The 20,719-nt window shown below is 38.8% G+C and overlaps 1 protein-coding gene across 20 annotated transcripts in view; it reads right to left on the bottom strand.

The window, feature by feature from the left end:
- SOX5 (SRY-box transcription factor 5) overlaps positions 1 to 20,719 on the bottom strand; it is a 609,605-nt gene that overhangs the window by 82,995 nt on the left and 505,891 nt on the right. For 16 of the 20 annotated variants that reach the window (XM_048300783.1, XM_048300780.1, XM_048300784.1 and 13 more), the window contains one exon: positions 11,643 to 11,766. In XM_048300783.1, the coding sequence (XP_048156740.1) occupies positions 11,643 to 11,766 (124 nt within the window). The remainder of the gene's footprint in view (positions 1 to 11,642; positions 11,767 to 20,719) is intronic. The other 4 variants (XM_048300775.1, XM_048300788.1, XM_048300792.1 and 1 more) reach the window with 1 other exon arrangement.

The following is a 20,719-nucleotide window of genomic DNA, read 5'->3' as shown; positions in this document are numbered from 1 at the left end:
ATTTACAAGCTTGTCCAAAATATGAAGTTAACTAAACTCGACTCACTGTTAGTAAACTGAGCCTCACAGAGTAGAAATGGTACTCAATTGACTACTCTGTTTTCTTTGAGGTGAAAAAAAAAAATCTCTCTTTAGTGGCAGGGTTTGATCCTACAACAGGAAAAAAGCACGTGAAGCTAAGGAAATCAGATACAAGCCTTTGAAATCCCTGCACCAACTCCACTTCACTGACTCGAGATTCAATTTTGCTTCTGAGGGAAAACTACTTCAGTTTTAGTAAGAACTGCATTATGCTTAATGAGGTAAGGGGACCCAGTAAAGGTTTTAAGAAAAATTGCAGGCATTTATAAAGGAAAATTACCTGAAATGGCAAAAATTGAGATGGAGACTGGCACGTTTTAATCATATGGAGTGCTCACTTCTGGTCCCTTCTAATATATCTGATTTGTTAAAAGAAACTTCATACTACCCCATCCACAAAACTATTAAGAAAACTAGCAAAACGAATAAGAAATGTAACACACATTATATTGTTTATCCAAGTGATAAAATGTTTTAACACTTTCCACCAAAATAAGGCTCATCAGAGCATTTCTGTATGTCCCTCTGTTCTGGTAGCAAGCCTGATTTCTGTTGCACAAAAACAGCCAGTGGGAATAAGATTACAGAAAAAGCAGAACAATCTATCACGAAAATTTACCTAAATATTCCTGTACATTTCACTAAAAAGCTAGATTAAAAGTTTTCCCCTTTATTGTGTTTTTTTTTTAATGGACTGGGTGAAAAAATAAAAGAGACAATCGAGGTAATGCAGGGTGCTCTGTACAATTATTAATAATTATTATTGAATTAAAATTTAAAATGTTATCAAGCCTTAGTTACAGGAAACAGAAAACAAAGGGAAAGAAATTTATCTAATTTTTTTTAAATGTTAGAAATAAGCTGTGTTGGTGTACACACATTCAGGAAAGTTGCTAATGTTTATTTTTCCCTTTTCTAATGTAACCTTCTTTAGACTTTTCATTCAAGGATTTTGATCTCCTCCTGTTACCAGTTAAATACCACAACTTCTAGTAATGGAGGACCAGCAGAAACTGGGCTGGCAAAGTATCTTAACAGATACTTAACTTAAATATCTTAACTGTGCACGTTTATATTTAAGAATACCTTACGTAATGCTTTGCTGACTGAAGCCTCACAGTCCTTCAAGGCTGACCAGCCAAGCAATGCAAACTAAAATGTCCACCCAGGCATCCCCATTCCCAAGTGTTTGCACCAGCCCCAGGTCACAACACTTCTATTTATTTATTTGTCAATAGGCAACAGATTTCCTGACTCGCTTGGTTTTCCTTTTCTTCCCCAGAGAATACCACTGTTTTACATTTTCCAATTTTATTTTGCTTTCTGAGGCACCCACCTTCCTTTTCATATCATGGACTGAATCAAAAATTTTTCTGACTTGAAATTTTCTGGAGAGCTATCTTGTGACCTAAGTAGTGGGCCTTAAACATGTGAAGACACAGCGAAAAAGAAACCGTGAGTGTCAGGGTCAGTGGTGTTTAGCCGCTTCCACACCACCAGTAGCCCAAGGGCTGATCTCAGCATCATTCTAAAATTCTCTCTAAAAGAAGACATTCTGATCAAAAAACAGCCATAAAGGAAAACAAAATTTTTAAATTCTCATCTGAAAAAAACCAACACCACCACCACCACAAACAAAAAAAACCCCACGAAAAAACAAACAAACAAAAAAAACCAAACAAAACCCCCCCCCAAAAAATCCAACCAAGAATGAGGGAAAAGCTTCTCACTAGGATGCTGATTTTTACAGCCCATTAAATTTTCTAGTTCTGAATGATTTGTATTAAAACATATATACTAAAAGATCAGCTTCCATGCACTCTCCCACATTTCTCTCCACAGACATATATAAACCTCAGTCCAGCATGCTAATTTGTAACTCCCACTATTCCCACCAATAGCCCAGTGGAAGAGCCAAGATTAAAACCCACAGACAACTCTTCAGACACTTCCGACACAGGGAAGGTTTTGGGACCCTATCCATGAGGATGCCAAGCACTCATTTATTGACATAGGACATCATACTGACAGCTGCAGGAGCAACTGCCAGCCCTCAAAATACTAACAAAGATCTCAGGTCTTATCTGATAAATACACATTTTTTGCTGTTACTCTAGAATATAGTACATCTTTCTACTATCCTTAAATTTATTCCCATATCAGAGTGAAGTTATTGACTAAGCAGTTTTAGCTAATTTTGAAATCTGAGAAATGCCTGTCTTAACTATTTCATTACATCTTCAGTAAATATCTTATTTTTAGATTTAAGAAGTAGCTACCTTTTTTTTCCCCCAAGCTCTAGGAACATTGCAGGAATGTGAGACAAGACATACAGTTCTTAGAAATAGGTATTTCCGAAGCCATTCTCAAGTCTGTACCACTGAAAACACCAATAAAATCTCAAACAACCATGTTAAATTTTCATTTACAAAATTCATTACTGATCTAATGCATGCAGGCAGGAGCATCTTTCAGCTACCAAAAGAAACATTTAGTGTAGTTGTTTCATGTTCCAAAATACCTCTCTTGTTATGTGTGGACTTTTTGTATAAACAAAGCATCAGAGCGAAGTTTTATTGAGTAGGCCATATGGTAAAATCTGGAGCAGATCAAAGGCTGGGATTTTCATGGCGACAACAAGGTAAAAATTATTTCATTAGCTGATGTATTATTGCCTAAAATATAATTATTTCCCAGCTAGTTGGTGACGTCACTTTGAAGAACAGAATTATTCAAGACTGGCTATATAAAGAGAACACAGAATTTATGCACTGGTGATGCAGCAGCTAAAGAAGGGAAGAGGAAAAGTCAGCCTGGGGGAGCTGATGGGGAATATTAGAGGTGTTGGTGCCCACTGTGGGCAATGCCAGTGGACCAAGGAAAAACACAAGGCTGAATCCTCAACTCTGTGCCAATACTTTATTTCTCTGTCCTTCTTCTGGTCTGTCTTCCACAAACACACCCAGAACCTCTTTCCTGATAATTTATGCACTGCAACTTCTTTCAATTTCAAATCACACCTTCATCCTTGCCCAAAATAATCTTCCAAGATCTTGCTTACCAGAGGATTTTTCATGAAGTACATTCACTTTCAAACCACTCTTTCTATGAACTCTCCTATGATCCTCCACCAAAAACACTTTTCTGCAAAAGTTAAGTTGTGGTACAGAGCCAAGTGAACATCCTGTCCCAACACACAAAATAACAGCCCTGTGTTTAGGAACTTGATTTTCAACTGACTGGGTACCAAACTCATGGGTACGAAATGATTCTGTACTTGTGGAAATACAACAATGGCTCTTTAACCATTTATATGTTTTGTGAAGTTTTATCAAAGGGGTTTTTTAAATTAAAAAACATTAAGACTTTTTTTAAAAAAGTGAAAATAAAGCATAAGAGCACCATTCACCAAAACTCTTAAGATGTTTTTTGTATTCCTTTTTCTGTCACTCATCTCATTTATTCTCTTCATGGTGTAATCCCCCCTAGTGTCTTGTCTTGTCTCCTGACAGGCTGCAAGCTCTTCAGAGCAGGCACAATTGTCTTACTTGCTATATAAATCAAGTTACATGCTAATGTTAAATTATAATGTTTTGACAGGATTTTTAAGTTGAACCTGATTATATGAAACAACAGAATACTGACTTTTTTCCTGAAATTTTCTTCTCTTAAAAAAAAAAAAGGATACCAGAAGAGGAGAAGTAGGGCATTTATTTCCCACTGTTTTTTAAAAACTCATTGTTTACCTCCTACCTATCTCTCAGGGACAACAAATGAAAAAAAGGTGGAGGTCATGGAAGAAGAAGAAAAAAAGAAAACAGTGTAAAGAATATGAAGAGTATGAAACAAAACCTAACTCTTAAATGATAATTTCCAAGACCAGTATGCTAAACTAAATTCCATGAAGAATACCAAAATAACCATTTTCTTATAGTAGATTCTGTTGAATGAAAAGGAATTTTACATTCTCTTCCCCCATTTTTGACAAATTCTAGAAAAAGCCACAATAATTTTACACTCAATTTGTCACTTAAGTGTATTTACAATGAATAATCACAGCTGATGGCCAACTGACAGGAAAGACACTGCATCTCCTCTCCCCAGTCACTTATTCTCAACCTCATTTTCCTTTCATTTTCTTGGTGTGATGGTGGATGTGCAGTAAAAGTAATGGGAGACTGTGAAAGACATAAGCAGTGTTCCCTGACTTCTGTCTCTAGAGATTATGGATTTAAATTAATAAGACAAAGAGTATGTAGAAGATACCACCAGTGGCTTCCAGAAAGAAATCCAAAGTGGTTCCCTGATTTTCTCTGAAGATAGTTCTGGGCAGTACTGGCTGAGAGATGAGCCTGTTTTGTGTTTTTAGAGAAACAATTCAGTCTACAGAAGGGATGGGTTTGGAGGGATCTAAAAGCAACCTTCCAATCCCTACAAGGTGATCAACGAGACAGGCCAGGCTCCTTCTGGCAGGGTTTGCTTGGAGGACAAGAGCCAATGGACATAATGTGAATCAAGGGAGGATGAGATTTTCCCCACAAGGACAGCCAGATGTTGAAACAAGCTGTCCAAACAGGGTTATGGACTCTCTGTCATTGGAACTTTGCAGGCCCCAATTGAATAAAGCCCTGAGTAATCTGATCCTATCTCCTTGACGACCCCACTTGAAGGAAGAGGCCTTCAAGCAAGCCTTCTGAGATCCCTTCCAACCAGAATAATCCTATGATTTCAGGATACACATTTTTTAATGTATTTCTATACCTGTTGAGTAAATTACAGTTATTCAAAACTCCAGCTTCCAAGGAAAGCCAATGTATTTCCACAAAGGTTTGTACACATTCATGAATTTAAAAAATCAGGACTTTATTTTGCTGCCCCACTATGGATAAAAGTGCAGTAATACCAGACATCTTTCATGGCCTAGAAACTGAGCTGAAACTACCAGCCTGTTTTTACAGGACCCTATTATTTTGCTTGTCTGCTTTGTTTTTATTAGAATTACTAGGAGAAGCCACACAGAGATTGGGGGCTATGGAATTCTTTCATTTAGAAACAATCTTTAGTTGTGTTGTTATATTTTGCAGCCTTGTTTCCTTCCGTTGCATTTGCAACCTTACAGAACCGACACATTCTCATGGATGCGGAGAGGGAAAGTTGTTACCAAAAATTCCTCCTTCTTGCTGTTTCTATCCACAATGCTATTACTCTTCCCTTATCCTGCGGGGAACATGAGAGTTTGGTCATATGGTCTCTCTTTTCCAAGACATAAACAGTAGCCCTGGAAGATGACTAGCATCTTTATAAAGAAGCTACAGTATGTGGTCCTCGCAACACATGGTTTCTATTTTTGTCATTCTGATAAAAGCATAGCAATGTCAATAGTTTTTTCTTGTGATTTGGTGATTGTCAATGACCTGCATGTCAGCTGACACAGCTGACACAGTTAAATCAGAAATAAGCACTCAAGTCTCTTTAGAAGACAGAAAAATGGACACTGAGCACTAGTAAAATTGTAAGACAATCCACATGATACTCCATTAAACAATGCAACATGTGACTGACTGAAAAACAGAGACACATCAGCAAATTTCCCTGAGGAAGTTTATGGTATTTAACTCCTAAACATTAATTTTATTGTATTATGTGAAGAACCAATTAACTGAGAGCTTCATTTTTATCAGACATCAACATTATTGTTCAGAACATAGATGAACGGTAAATTCAGCATATTTCCATTTTATTAGGCTTGACTTTTTCATCTCTCATATTTTACCAATTTTAAGAGGTAATTAGATATTTCATCAATAACTTTCTGTGTATTATTTTATTTAGAACACTTACAGCAGCAACAAGCTGATATGCAAGACATATACAATGTACCTATTGTATATTCAGATTTTTTTCCCCCTAATTGGATATGGTTGAAATAGTGATTAAAGTGCTTTCAAAAAACCTCGTGTTGATGGCATCTGACTACAAACACAATATAATTTGTTACAACAAATCATCCACAGGGGACAGGAGGAATGGGCAAAGAAAAACAATTCTTGTTTCCAAAATTTGTCATATTACCATAAAAATAACACAGGTATCAGCAAATAAAAGGCTATCTAGAAGCTTTCCTGAGAATTTGTCAATAGCCTGGAAAATGTACTTGGGATAAATCCTATTTCTGGAAATAAAGACTTGGCAACTATTGTTTCCTGAGAAAAGGAAACAAATCCTAAAAATCTCCAAATAATTCAATTTCTTGCACACCTCAGTTTAGAAAACAAGGTGGGTTGTTCTTCATCTTCTACAGAAGAAACTATATGGAATTCAACAGCTTCAATCATCCTGAAAAGCCTCAGGACTGACAGAACACACCACACTACTTTAGGTGCAATTCAACATTTCCCTTCCCTTTTAACATGACGATCAAATGTTTTAAGAAGTGCTGAAGTGCAGTTTCCTAAATTAATCTTACTTAGCATCACTTATTAGGGAAGACCCATCAAAATTTGGGCTACTCTGTGTACTTGAATGGAAAACTACTGGCAAACAGTGCTGCAAATGCAGAAGCACAGAAACATTCTGACCTGGTCCATTCTAATACTTAGATTTGTTGAAGAAGACCCTGAGAACACTGTTCTCATCCTACCTCCTCCTGCCTTTTTTGTATCCCAGTTCCCAGAAGCAGTACCTTGTGCTTTCCCAAATCTTTATTTCATTCCCTTTTGTATCTCTTATATAGGAGGTACAGCCATGCCTTAATATTCCACGTACAAATCCATACATATATGCATTAATAAAAGGATCACACTACCTATGACTGATGAGCAGCCTGCTCAGAGGCAGAACTATGCAGTTTTTAAAGGGCACAATACAAACTTTTTCTCTTCTATCACTTGCACCATTTTTATGCTTTCAAAGCACTTCTCAAATATTAATTAGCTGTAAATAAATTCTAATTATTTCTAAGAGTGGCCCTAGCAGATCTGTATCATCTGGTGTGAAATCTGACTTCAGTGAAGTCAACAGCAACAGCTCCTCAGACCTCAGCAGAGCTGACATTTCCCTTGCCATTGCTAAAATCCTGGGAGTTGTGTCTATTATCTGGTAAGTACCATGAGTAGAGCCGAACTAGCAACAGCAGGAGTAACAAGTGATAAGGTTATGGAAGGAGAACAAAGGAAGGGTTAAATGACCTGAGCCAATCTGTGGAGCCGAAATGTGGGAGAAGCTTTGGGAAATGCAGTTATCGGACTTCGTTTGATTTTGGCATCAGCTGAAATGGAAGGTGCTTGCCTGCTGCTAAAACCAGTTTAATTAGTTGAGATACGGGGGTCAACTCCTAAAATTTGCTCATGCTGCCAGTCACTAACTTAGTTAACAACTCACTTTGAAACATCAGCCCTTCATAAAAAGATTTGCATTATATATCTACCTAAAAATTACATATTATGTGTATAATAAAATACATATAAAAAGGTTCACATGAAAAATCAAAACATTTCAATTTCAAATAGCACACATTGCATGAATAAGTAAGTATAGGGCAAATAAGTAGGTAATCGGTACTTTCCTTGCTAACTGGGGACAATATAGCCCATCACATACTGTCAACTTATTTTTCTCATACGAAAAAATACTTTGGTTGTAAATAATAATATTAAATATTTTATACATGCAATTATATCTAGGTATGGAGGTTAAAAATTAACTGGAACCACAGAATATGAATCTTTTTATCAAATAGAAATGTAATCCTAATAGAAGTTCCTCCCTTCATCTCTGCCAACTTTACCACCACACAATATGCCATAAAGAAAAAAGGGGAAGTGTCAACTTGTGTAAATTGTCCCTTATGTAATGCAAACCATCTGTTTAAAAAAACAAAACAAAATGAAAAACCAAGCCACTCCCAAGCATGATCTGCTATGGAGAAAAAGAAAGAAAAGGAAATGTAGTACATCAAATTGGAAGCCAAAGACCATGACCTGCCATGTAACCATGGAGAAAATATTTACCCCTCTCCTCCCTTTATTTACCCAATTTTAAAAAAGATTTGGAAAAGCATAATTGAATCATTTGCTCTGCTCATAACAGAGACTGATAGTGCTGTATTTTTTTGAGCATTTCATCTCTCTGGAATGTTTTCAATCAGGTTGGAACCAAGCAGAGGAAAACTCTTTGTTTTCAGTAACACATCACACAATGATGCCACCACTGGGTTAGAAGGTTCATGAGTCCTCAGTCACTGGAACCTGGCAAAGGATGGGGGATGAAGTATCAGTACATTTCTGCCCTGTTCTTCTAGTCTACCTTAGGTATCTGCCACGAAAGGAGTCTAAATGGACCACTGCTATTAACTGCTACAATTTATTTTTGCATTATCTTCAGTCTGAATGCTCAGAAAACAAAGTATGTGTAGAGAAAACAGTGATCCTCCTTTCCAGCCCGTCTGGTAAGTCATGAGTCTTTTGGGAAGCACTGCCTGAGGAACCCTGCCACATACATACTCTGAAGCCACTGGGAGACTTACATTTGACCCTCTCTTGGGAGGTACAGGTGAATCAGAAAGCACTGCATAAGTTAATTTGGTTTTATTATTTAAGCTGAATAAAAATAAAACAGCAGTATAACTATTCATCATTTCTTCTCTTTTGCTGACCCTGAGGCTTGATCACACATTCTCTTCCGGCTGTGCTGGCTGAAGAGGCTACCACCTCCAACCACAGCCCCCTTCCAAAGGTTACGACTGTGAGCAGACTGCTTCTTTAATCCCTTCCAAATGTGTTTCCATGAAAAGGACCATCTCATTTTAAGCAATTTTAACTGAGAGTCACTGTGGTCCCACCCTGGACAGAAGCAAGTTTGAGAATGCTTAACCAAGAAGCTTGGCCCATATGTCTCCTTTTGGAGATCTGACTTCTCACAGGGGCAGGGTGCAGAATAGCATAAATGTCCCTTTAAACACATCTCCAACAGATATTCAGAATCAAAGAACTCTACATCACTAGCTAGTTCTGACAACACTGGTTGTTGCAATAATTCTCTCTTCCTTCTCCCCCAAATTTTTAAATCTCCCTTTTTTTGAGAAACAGTATGTGAAAACTTTAACAGTTTTTTGTTATTTGTGACTGAAACGGAATTGTTGCATGGAGTTTTTTATCATTCCTTTGTGCAGGTTGTTTATGCTATTAAATAATAGAATAATCACTAGAGAATTTCTATCAATCAGCCACAGAAAGAAATTCTGAAAGATGTAATCAGTCCAGAAAGAAGGGTAGGTTTTCCAAAAGGACTGGGGAGATGTAGAAGTGAGATTCCATTTTCATCAGGCACATAAACTAATTTTAAAACATAGAATGGCAGTCATGTAGAGACGATGCTAGTGGGGTCTTCAGAAGTTCCTAGGAAGGCTTTGCTCCCAAAAGCAAACTCAGTGAAAATCAGGCATTTAACACATTCAGAAGCTGAGCAAATTAATCTGCTGTATATTCTCTGTTGCAGTACAATGCTGGTACCCACTTCAGCTCAGTTCAAGACAGCACAGGTGACTGCACTAAAGTTTACAGTACAAGAATTTGCTAAATACCCCTAAGACTTAGATCCTAATGCCTTTGTTACTCTTCAGATGAAGGTTTAGTCTCCTAAATCACTCAAGCACTTAACAAAATTTTATCCAAAGCTCTCTGGTTTACAGTCAAGTAAGACTTGTGGACTGATACACAGTAGGACAAGCAAAAAGTGGGAGAAATATGTTTTAATGATCTGTCAAAAACATTACTTGATGTGAACATGTTATGGTTTAAATGCAGCTAGGTGTAAGGCAGCTAGGTGAAGCTTTCTAGATGTAGCTAAATGTGTATGCAAGTTTTTGTTTACACTAGACGGTGAGTAAAAGGAAGAAACCCTTTGGGCTACTTATCACTTCTCCTCAGCTTCTCAGTCAAATTCAGCCAAACATGCCAGGCAATCACCAAACACAGAGCTGTCTTTTTCCACTGGCTTCTGCTCAGTCCTAGATCTTGGCATACTGTTAATTCTAAGCCTTACTGCCAGCAGCAGCAGAAACTTTGCTCTTTTTGCCTTTTAATTTTCAAGGTTACACAAACACATAATGTCATATCTACTTCACAGATGTGAGGAACTATAGAACTATCATGGAGTTAGTGTGCATGTAGTACTGTCTTGGGGTGACAAAGAAGGGAAAAAACGACCTCAACTCCTTCTTTCCAAACCGGACTTCATTAACATGGAACTAATATAATCTGCCAGATATGTCTAACAGTGTGCTTTCCTGACCTTTTCCAGACCTACAGTTATGGTAGCATTCATAATCAGTGTGGCTTACAGTTACACATTCTGTAATGTGAATCACTACTTCTCCCAGTCAAGAGAGACCAAGTGTGAAATCACTGGAAGAACTGAATGAGACTATGTTTTGGCATCGCAGCTGTTGAGGGATGTGAAGTGTTTGGAACAGTACTTTTCAATAGTGGTCCCAGCCTATAAAATACCAGGAAAAAGTGTTAGTGGCCAAAGGAACTCAAGTTAGTGCTCAGGTACTGTGTCTATGATGTTCCGAAGCTGAAAGAAATCTGAAATTGTGGGCTAAGCCAGCTTAACTAAAGAAATCTTTTTACGTTCTAAGTTTACAAAAATGCAGCAGTGGCAAGTGCTGAGTAACTCAAACCAACTGATGAATTAATGAGTTAGTCAATGATACAGATGGATACAGAGACATGGACATAACAAACACCCATACTGGAGATAGAGAAGGATAGAACAAGCAAGTCCTGGATAACTCAATAGAAAACTGATGGCAGAGGAGTTATACAAGCAGAAGTGCATGAAAACAAGTCTATGAAATTCATGCTCTAGCTAAGTTTATTCATGGAAATAAAGTTCCTTCATTATTTCTTAACTTGTATATATTCTAATCCTGTTGACAGGAACATGAAATCCTATAGAAGGCTTAAATAAAATTTCAAAAGAAAAATCTGGGAAATGTAGGGAACAATACAAATCTTTCAAGATTAAAAAAGTAGGTGCTATATTTTTTAGTGTTAGGCTCTCACAAATATCCTCAGAGTTCGTGTTAGTCCATCAAACTGAAAGGCATATGCTATCTTTGATCTCTGTGCAGAACCTCCGTTGAGATTAATGTGAGTTCTGTGTGAAGAAAGAGACTAGAATAGGCCCTCAGTTCACAAATAGCAAGCAGTCTGCTTCAGGAAAAAACATGTTTTCTTACAACAATGTTGAAATTTATTGGGAAGTTTCAAGTAGCTTCTCTTCAGATGCAAGTTTGTGGTCATGAGCATGTTCACTTGTCAGAAAGACTTGTCAGAGAGAAGGCGCACCTTCTACCTCTAGTGTGAGATGTTTGGCTGTTACGTTGAAACACGTTCTTCATCCCTGACAACTTTTTCTCATACTGTAACAACTAATCCTCTGTTTTACACTCAACTCAGCAAGTTAATGGCTTTGTCCTTTGGTGAGGTGTTACATACAGATTGGCATGAATTTGTGCCCTATACCTACTTCCAGCTAAAAAAATCTACAGGACTTACTGCATCCCGCCTTGTAGCTGAAACCAGGAGGAAGAAGGAATCCTTGCTGCGCAGCTGCTGCTAGGGTTCGTTGGTCTGGAGGGAATACGGGAATCATTAATGGAGGCAGCTGACCCTGGACCTGCTGAACAGGAGAGGGAAAATCAAACACAGAACTTTTCGGGGGGACAATGTCTGGTAACATGCTTTCTTTCACTTCTGATCTGAGAGGTCTGGTTTGAATACACCTCTTATATTGGGGTGTTTCAGTAGCACCAGCTGTTCAGCTTCACCTTCATTGCCAAACACTTCATATGAATTACATTAATCCAAAATAAACTGAAATATTCCACTAAGGCATATCTATATCCCACTTAAATTAACTCCCCCCACAATTCATGATGACTCACTTATCTCTGACTGTAGGGTGGTACTTTCTTCTCTTCTATTGAACTGTGTAGCAGTATCTGTCTCAGACAGCAGCTTTCACCCTGACTGAGCCCAAATACAGACACCCCCTCAGAAGGAAAAGTAAGTGCACAAGCAGCACACAGCACAAGCCAGTACTATTTTTCTGCTTCTACACATGCACTTATTTGTACATGTGAAAAGAAAAAGTCTCTGGGATGTTCAGAAAGAAGGCTAAGACACTTTATTGACAAATAAAACATAGCTATGTCTGAAGTATTAGGCATTCAACTTTGCACAGCAACTGTACACAACCATGCAAGTCAGGAAGTGGAAAATATTATATTGTAACTGGATACTGCAGGGGACTTAAGACATGAAGAAATTAGTCATCAAAGCTGGAAGTGGGCCACGGCACAATGTCTACTGCTGTTTCTTTTACCCAGTTCTGTTAATAGTTTTTAAATGCTAGAAATGGAAATTGTCTCTGTATTTCACACAGGTGAGAAACACAAAGTTTGCTGGATTAAAATGCTAAATGACTAGTCTTAATTTAAAACCCCCACTGTTTTGACCAGATCAGTCAGTAAAGAAAGACTGGCTCAGTTTTTAAGAGAGCTCATCTAGATTTTTAATGGCACTGTAAAGCTGAGGCATCGGATGTAGATATGTTTTTGAAAACTACATTTTAGTTTGTGGTCGGTAGCCTTAGGTAACTCAGAAAATTAGGGTGTCAACAGACAACCTTCTATGATGAGGGGTGCAAGAAGATGTTACTCCCTTCATTACTGCCTGGACAGTAGAACTGGCAAAAGAGAACCTGCACCAGTCCTTGGCTGCCACTGTTCAAACTGCACCATTTGCACTTAATTTTCTTTTCATTTAATCTCCTGAAAATCCAGGATGTGTCTTGGTTTACCCAACACCATTACCAGGCATAATAGTGATACAAAATTTGGGATTACCATCCCTTTTAATTTATGCCGGGACCTGTCAACAACCCTGTGTGTGCTGACTGCGTCTTTATAGTCTGAAACAATTTTCAAGGATGGAGTTCAAGAGAACTGTTGACAGAAATTCTTGCAGTGGGAGACGAAGATTGGGACTGAAGATAGAGTAGATGTAGCTCCACTCACTGAACTAGCTTGATCCATTTTTTGTTACTTCAATATTTTCCTTTCTATTCTGATCCTGTTAATTAGAAGGCATACATATTTTCAACTGAGAAAAAAACCACATAAAATGTGATTTGTTCTCTATTCCTACTCAATTATCCTAGAGCTGTCCAATACCTGCCTTTTCTTCATGAGTTTATTTTTTATTTGCTTTGTTTGAGGTTTTGTGATTTGCTTTTTTTTTTTTTTTTTAAGACAAAGACAAAGTAACTGAATTCTTTTAGAACAAAAATGAACAGCCATGTGGAATTTTTGCATAGTACTCTTCTTCGGCAAAAAGCCACATAACTTTTTTTTTAAATGGTTTCCAAGGATGAAAGTGACTTTGCCAAGCGAAGAAGCTTCAAAACAGGACTCAAAAACACTAATAGAAAGACAGATGGTTCTACTAAGTGCTTTGCTGCCAAAAAAAATGTTAAAAAAAAGTGAAAAAAATGGAGTGATGTTATTGAAGCTGACTGCAAAGTTCTCTGATGACTGCAAATACTCTTGTCCCACTGCAAGTGTTAACTCTGCCTCCAGGGCTAATATAACTAAAGCACCACACACACACAAATTGTCATTGCCAAGCCCACAATGTAGCACAAGTCTGCACTTGATTCCAAGTGACTGCCAAACACATGAGCAAAACACCACACTGAAAAATTCCCATTTAGGAAAACATTTACCAGGAAAATGCCCCTTCTTCCTAAATCTGACCGCTGCATTTCATTTTTTTTCAAATTGCTGCTCCTCTTTAACTCACCAAGGGGCCTTATAGCCCTTAATTTCAAATGACACAACCCCGGCTGCATTAAGGAGGTAAAAAGTATAGAGTGATGAGGATGGTTTGCATGGATATAGAAATAACGCAGTCAAAACAGTGTGGTTTTCATTCCAGGATGGAATGTATGTAGCAGCACTCAGCTACACTTCATTTTCTCCTAAACACAAATAAATGCAAACATTAGTTTATTTTAATCCGATTACCTGACACAATATCATACAAATTATGGACTCTTCATTTTTATGGCTCATTTAACTACTACATCTTAACTCTTTTTATGTTTATTATTATTATTAACTGGAATTGCTAGGATACAACTGTTTCAAGTGGCATAGAATACAGGCCCTCCTTCTGAGTTTTACATCAAAGGTGTTTTCCTTTTTTTTTTCTTTCCAAGGTATTACTACATCAGTTAAATCTCTCAAATGATTTTTTTAGAGCTTACCTACCTTCCAATGTTTTCTGGATTGCAACTTCTTGATACCACATTTCTAATTTGAATATAATGGATTGAAAATCAGAACTATTTTCCAGGTCCTTCAATTTGTTCTGCTAATGGCCATATGCCCACAAAAAGAAATACCTCTTCAACAACCTAATAATTCATACAGCTGTCAAGATTCTCCACTGGCCAGGCTCTCTATGTGATTACCTCTTCTCACTTGTAATATCCTAAAAGAGAAAACTGTATTTTAAATCCTCACAAAATTTCCAATTTAGTGATTTAGTGAGCTATAGTTTCACCTTGTAACTTCTTACATACTTTATGATGTTAGTCTGGATGATACAGATACAATCTTCCAAGGCCCTGTTTTTTCATACTGTTGCCACTGTGTCAACCAATCACACAGTTCCCTGATTTTTCTTTTAATTTGAATGCTACATTAACTAGACTATTCTTGTTGTGCATGAAGAACTGCAGGGGTATGGTATGCACAGAAAAGGCACATAAAGCACATAACAAAGAAAGGGACCAAATGTCATGAGAGCCAAAATATTCTATAGCATCAATTCTCTAGTCAAGGAATTCAAACTTCCAAATCTCTGACAAAGTTATTTGGAACAGGAGGCAAGCCCATGTTACAGTGAAAGAAGCACTACTTGCCATTTAGTTTATGAGAAATAACACCCCTTAAGGAAATAACACCCCTTAAAGTCAAGGTTCTTTCATCCATAATGAGGACAGTAAATCATCTTCTGTAATGGCAATGTATTTTAGGACCATGAGAAACTCCAACCAAATGTAACCTAGAGCCAAAACCAAACCCAGGTGTGTTGGTTTTGCTTGTCCTGGTTTTTGGTAGCAGGGGGCCACAGAGGTGGCTTCTGTGAGAAGCTGCCGGAAGCTTCCACCATGTCTGGCAGAGCCAATCCCTGATGGCTCTGAAGATGGACATGCTGCTGGCCAGGGATGGGCCAGTTAGAGATCGTGGTAACGCCTCTGTGATAAGATATTTAAGAAGAAAATCAAAACAAAGTGGGCACAGTTTTTACTAGCCAGAGAAGAGGAGGAGGTGAGAACATGTGAGGGAAACAACTGGGGACACCAAGGTCAGTGAAGAAGGAAGGAGAGGAGGTGCTCCAGGCACCGGAGCCGTGATGCCTCTGCAGGCCGTGGTGATGACCATGGTGAAGCAGCTGTGCCCCTGCAGCCCATGGGGATCCACGGGGGATGCAGAGATCCACTTGCAGCCCGTGGGGGAGGTGCCCATGCCAGAGCTGGTGGATGCCTGGAGGAGGCTGTGATCCAGTGGGAGACCCGGTGGAGAGAGGGGGCCCTGCTCCTCCTTGGAGGACTGCACCCTGTGGAAGAGTAGCCCATGCCACAGCAGTTTTGGGAGGACTGTGTGCCTGTGGGAGGGACTCACATTGCAGCAGTTTTGGGAGGACTGCTTGTGAACCATGTGAACCATGCTGGAGAAATTCATGGAGAACTGTCTCCTGTGGGAAGGGACCCCATGGTGCAGCAGGGGAAGGACTCCTCTCCCTGAGCAGCGGAAGAAGATCTTGGGTGACAAACTGACCAAAACGCCCATGCCCTGTCTCCCTGTGCTGTCAGTGGGAAGGAGGGAGGGGTTGGGGGAAAAAAAGGTATTTTGAGGGGCTTATTTTACTTCTCATTATCCTCCTCTGACTTTGTTAGTAATAAATTCACTTTGTACTTCTAAGTTGAGCCTGTTTTGCCCTTGGAGTCTTCTCTCCAAGCCCTTAACTCATGAACCCTTCATTTAATTTTTTTTCTCTCCTCTGCCCAGGTGCAGCAGGGAAGGGTGAGTGAGTGGCTACGGTGGGTGCATGGTGTTTGGCCAGTGTCAAACCATGACACCAGGAAACCGTCATAGTTGCCACTGAAAATCCAAAAAAGAGACCACACCTAAAGAACTTAATGCAAAAACCAATATGAGCACATGACAAGCAACTAATAGTAAACTACTGTTCAAGTGGGAAACTGAGCCACCCAGAGTTGCCTGCAGAGATTTTTGATTTTGAAAAGTGCCTCAATGTATCTTTATTTGTTTCAGTGCCTTTGAAAAATCTGCCCCTAAATGGCTTACCATATCAAAGGGAATTTGTTGTCAAACTTGGAACCAATTCAAGCTGCTGAAGCCTGGGCCAGCATCTTCACAAATCTGTGCATGTCCTTTATGACTTGACCATAACAAATCCAACCACACAAAGACATTGCATTCAACATAGTCACAGTTAATATTTCCAGGATTCTCAGCTTCATTATAATTGTAGTATTTCCACCTAAATTGTGCTCTCCTACCTACTTTTAGGAACATACTATGGTTACCACACCTACCTAAGCACCAAGCAGTATGTTTTTAACAGTTACCCCTACTGTTTGTTACTAGCTCCTGCTGCGACTTACACAAATTTAGATTGCAAACACTTCACACCTACAGTTCTATTTTCTGTTAAAAGTTATGTGTGCTTTGGGTCACTAAGTGAATAGATACACAGGGAAAATAGTTTAAAGAAACATAAGGATTGCAAAGTTAGACATTTGTGGCTTAGGAAATGCCAGAATCAGGGAAGCACGCATGACATTATTTTGGTCCTTTATGCCCCTGCATCCAGACAGAATCTTTAAAGTTCAGTTTCCCTTCGAACACGACTCTTGCTTAATCTAGAAGGCTTATACCATTTCTCAAGTAACATAAATCCATACTTTCGGCAAATCTAAGCCTCTAAAATAGCAGTTGCCATTAGTTGTATCTATTTTCTCTTCATACACTTCCACCAATTTCACTTCTGCAGTTGCTCATTACATGTTTATTAGCATCAACTTTTATGTAAGTTTTCCTCTCTCCAAGGTAAATATCTCAAAGCATTTCCCAGCATCCATATATACAACATTTTCCACTGAGGGGCAAATACTGCTCATGCACCCACCTCTAGCTCTTCAGAAGCAATTCTATTCATTTTGGTGAGACTGGTGATGGATAACGAATTACTCAGTGCGGGGAAGAATAGCTGCTAAAAACAACACTCTCTTCTCTACAACCTGACAAGCCTCTGAACAGTACTTTACTCTTGAACTTTTCAGAAGATGCCCTTCAGAAGCTGCATGAGCATCTTTGCTGAAATGGACTCTTATGTGGCTTCTTCATGCAGAAGTGTGGCTAATTTTTATTTTCATTGGAGTTATTCTCAGCTGCCTCAAATAAGTTCAGATTTTACATTCCTAGAACAGTGGACGCACATGAATGATTTGATTAACTTCAAACTGTTGTATGAATATCTTCTTGCTTGTGACTTGTAAGCATCTCTTCTACCTTATAGGAAAGAATGCAATGCACATTTCACATGCTGCAACATAAATCTGCCCTTCAAAAATGACATGTTTAATTGCATTGGTCCCCCTTCCTCCAGAAACACTTGGCTCTCAGTGACACACACTCTGCTGAAGGACTAGATTCTTTAATTAGCACGTGTTGGCCCTCTTTCTCTCTACCTCACCCCCCTCCCCATGTCTATCTTAAGGGAAATAAAAATATATGTCCTCATATAACTACAATCTGCTATTTTCCCTTTCAGTGATGTTTAAAATAAGAAAAGAAAATGTTTTTCTCTTTCTCTTCTCTGTATCAGTTCCCTAAATTGACATAAGCATGTCCTGAACCTATACAGCAGGAAGCCCTGCCTATCCAGGTTATGGAATGATCCCTCTTCCTACTGAGTTTGAGGTGCCTTTTTATGGGGTGCTTACTGAATGTTCAGGATGCAAAGCAGAAGGTGGATGGCATGAAGTAGAGAGGCATTTTTTCTTCCTAATCACCACGTGTAAACTCTTCTGCAGTGGATGATTTGGGCCCTAAATATTATTCTTCCCTTTGCTGTGTATGAAGCTTACACAATTCATACCAGTACTTACCAAAATATACCCTGTCCAAACATCTCAGTTCACTCAGCAGTTCTCACTGTTCTCAAAACTGTTTGCAAACAGTGATACTGCTGGCAGAAAACATGCTTTCATAGTGGTGATCTTTTAAGGAGAATAAACGAGGGTATTTAGGGAGACACCTCCATCACCCACCACACACACCTAACACATCCTCCCCATTACAACTCCACTAGCATAGGACAGTTTTATTTGGAGTGATGGTGTGGAAAAAATGATTAGTTTGATAGAATATGGAGACAATCCCTAACAGGTAATAGTATGTATGCAACGTAGCTCATTGAAAACACAAGGAACAAACTTTCAGGAAAACTGAAATGCATATCAGGGAAATACATAAGCATTTTTTATTTTAAAAAAGCAAGGCTTTTCAGGCTGGAAACTTTCCACCTTTGCTCAGTCCTGCAAGAGAACCCAGGTTCACTACCAGCATTCCTCTCAAATTCATCTCATCATTAAGTCTGTAAATGAACACACATTTAGCCTTTTAAACTAAAGTGCAGCAAAGTGCCTTTAACAGCCAAATAATACAGACAGTAGCTGTTTGCATAATGAACAGCTTGTTGATAACTTCCTTCCAAGGCTTTCCTCCTCCAGTTCATGCCACAGAACAAAACGCAATGTTGAGAGACAAACCTCCAGCAGCACTTTGCAGGACAGAAGCCAAAAGGACCTTTCACATTAAGGAACAACCCTTGGACACTTCCAAAGGAAAAAGGCAGTGTTACTTGTTCATTTCTGTAACTAAAATAAAGAACTTCAAAACATTTTTTTTTAATATTTGATTTAGTATAGAAAAAACATAGAGAGGAGGAAAAGCAGTAAGATGACTTTTTTGCATTTGGGATGAGGTTTAACAAGTATTCATGCTTGTGCAATGTAGCATGTAAGTTACCTACAGGGCAATTTGCCACAAAGGTATTGGAACCAACAGCCTAACCGAAGAGAACACCTGAAATAAAAAGAACATACACTGGAACTCATTTCAATAGGCAGCTGTTTTAAGACAAAAGCCTAAGAGTTCACACAGGAAGGGCTGCTCCAGACCATACAACACCCCAGTGAGTGGGGCTCTCTGGAAAAATCAGGACTTTCAGAGCAAGCAACTGTAATTCAGGTAACAGCTACACTGGAAGACTCAAGTGCACTCTCAAAAGAACCCTTTCTAATCCAAGCTCAAGAGAAACACTAAAAATAATTTCCTCTTTCATTTTTATAGGAGAAAAAGATTCATTGTTTGGTTGATTGAGCTACTTGTTTCATGAAGAGCTTGAAGTTAGCAAATGGGCTTTTGAGGTAAGATGACCACAGTTTTGGCCAAACTGACTTACTTCACCTTACTTAATATTCACACAAACACTGTGTTTCTCATGGCATAGCTTCCAAGCACCCGAGCACCTTGTTCCAATGTTAGTACCCTTCCTAGAAGAATAAACCAGGACTGTAAGGGAAATCTGCTACAAACTTTTGGCTGTCAAAACTGCTGATTTATATGCTGTATTGTCCTCTATTTGCATTTTTGTTGGCTACCAGCAACTTACTCCTAAGTACAACTGTTATATAGCAAGAGTTAATCTGCAAAGTCACTTCCTTCAAAGTGGAAAATCTCTGAACTTCCATTAATGCCTGATGCTACCTTGCAGTATATGACATAGCACAGAGTTTCCATATGCCTGGCTAATGCTTTTCCCAATGAGGTCTGGACTAGTGCTGATCGCTCCAGCAGTAATCTATCCAGTGAAACATTTGTCAGGGAAAAGAAAACAGGTGTGAGGTTTCCTGATGCGACTTAAAAGACAGCATGCAAGATAATTCCTTGAGCAGCACATGTACTCTTTTCTACAGTTAGCTGATCTATGATAGATGGGTTCAGTTATTCAAAATATAATGAACTATGGGTTTATTTGTACATGCCAGAAAGAATCAGGGATAAAAAGCAATAAACTTCCCTTGTCACTGTTCATAGCAGCCTTTCAGAAGTCATCTCTATACTTGTTCCTTCTGATTTTCTACACTCTGTTTAAAAGGACTGAAGTGGCTGAGTTTTGCTGTGTGTATGTTAACCCAGCTCTCTTTCTTTTCAGAGTCACTTCTTTGGTGACCCAGTGCTCTCATTTTAACAGATCCAAAGTTTCTGTGCAACAGCATCATGGCTTGCTGTCAAAAGAGCTCCAGAAAGTAGGTCTGGTAGGAAGCACTGCTGCAGAGGAAGCAGGGAGAAGCAAACAGGGCAGTTTTGCTAACAGGAGATGTTTCTATTTGAGGATGTCTGAGTGGTCAAGAGAGGTGTGCAGAATCAAGGAGACTTTTCCTGTAGGAGCACAGGTTTTTTCAAGGTTGA

The sequence above is a fragment of the Corvus hawaiiensis genome, chromosome 4 (genome assembly GCF_020740725.1).
Source record: "Corvus hawaiiensis isolate bCorHaw1 chromosome 4, bCorHaw1.pri.cur, whole genome shotgun sequence".
Taxonomy (NCBI): domain Eukaryota; kingdom Metazoa; phylum Chordata; class Aves; order Passeriformes; family Corvidae; genus Corvus; species Corvus hawaiiensis.
This window is presented reverse-complemented; position numbering and strand designations above follow the sequence as displayed.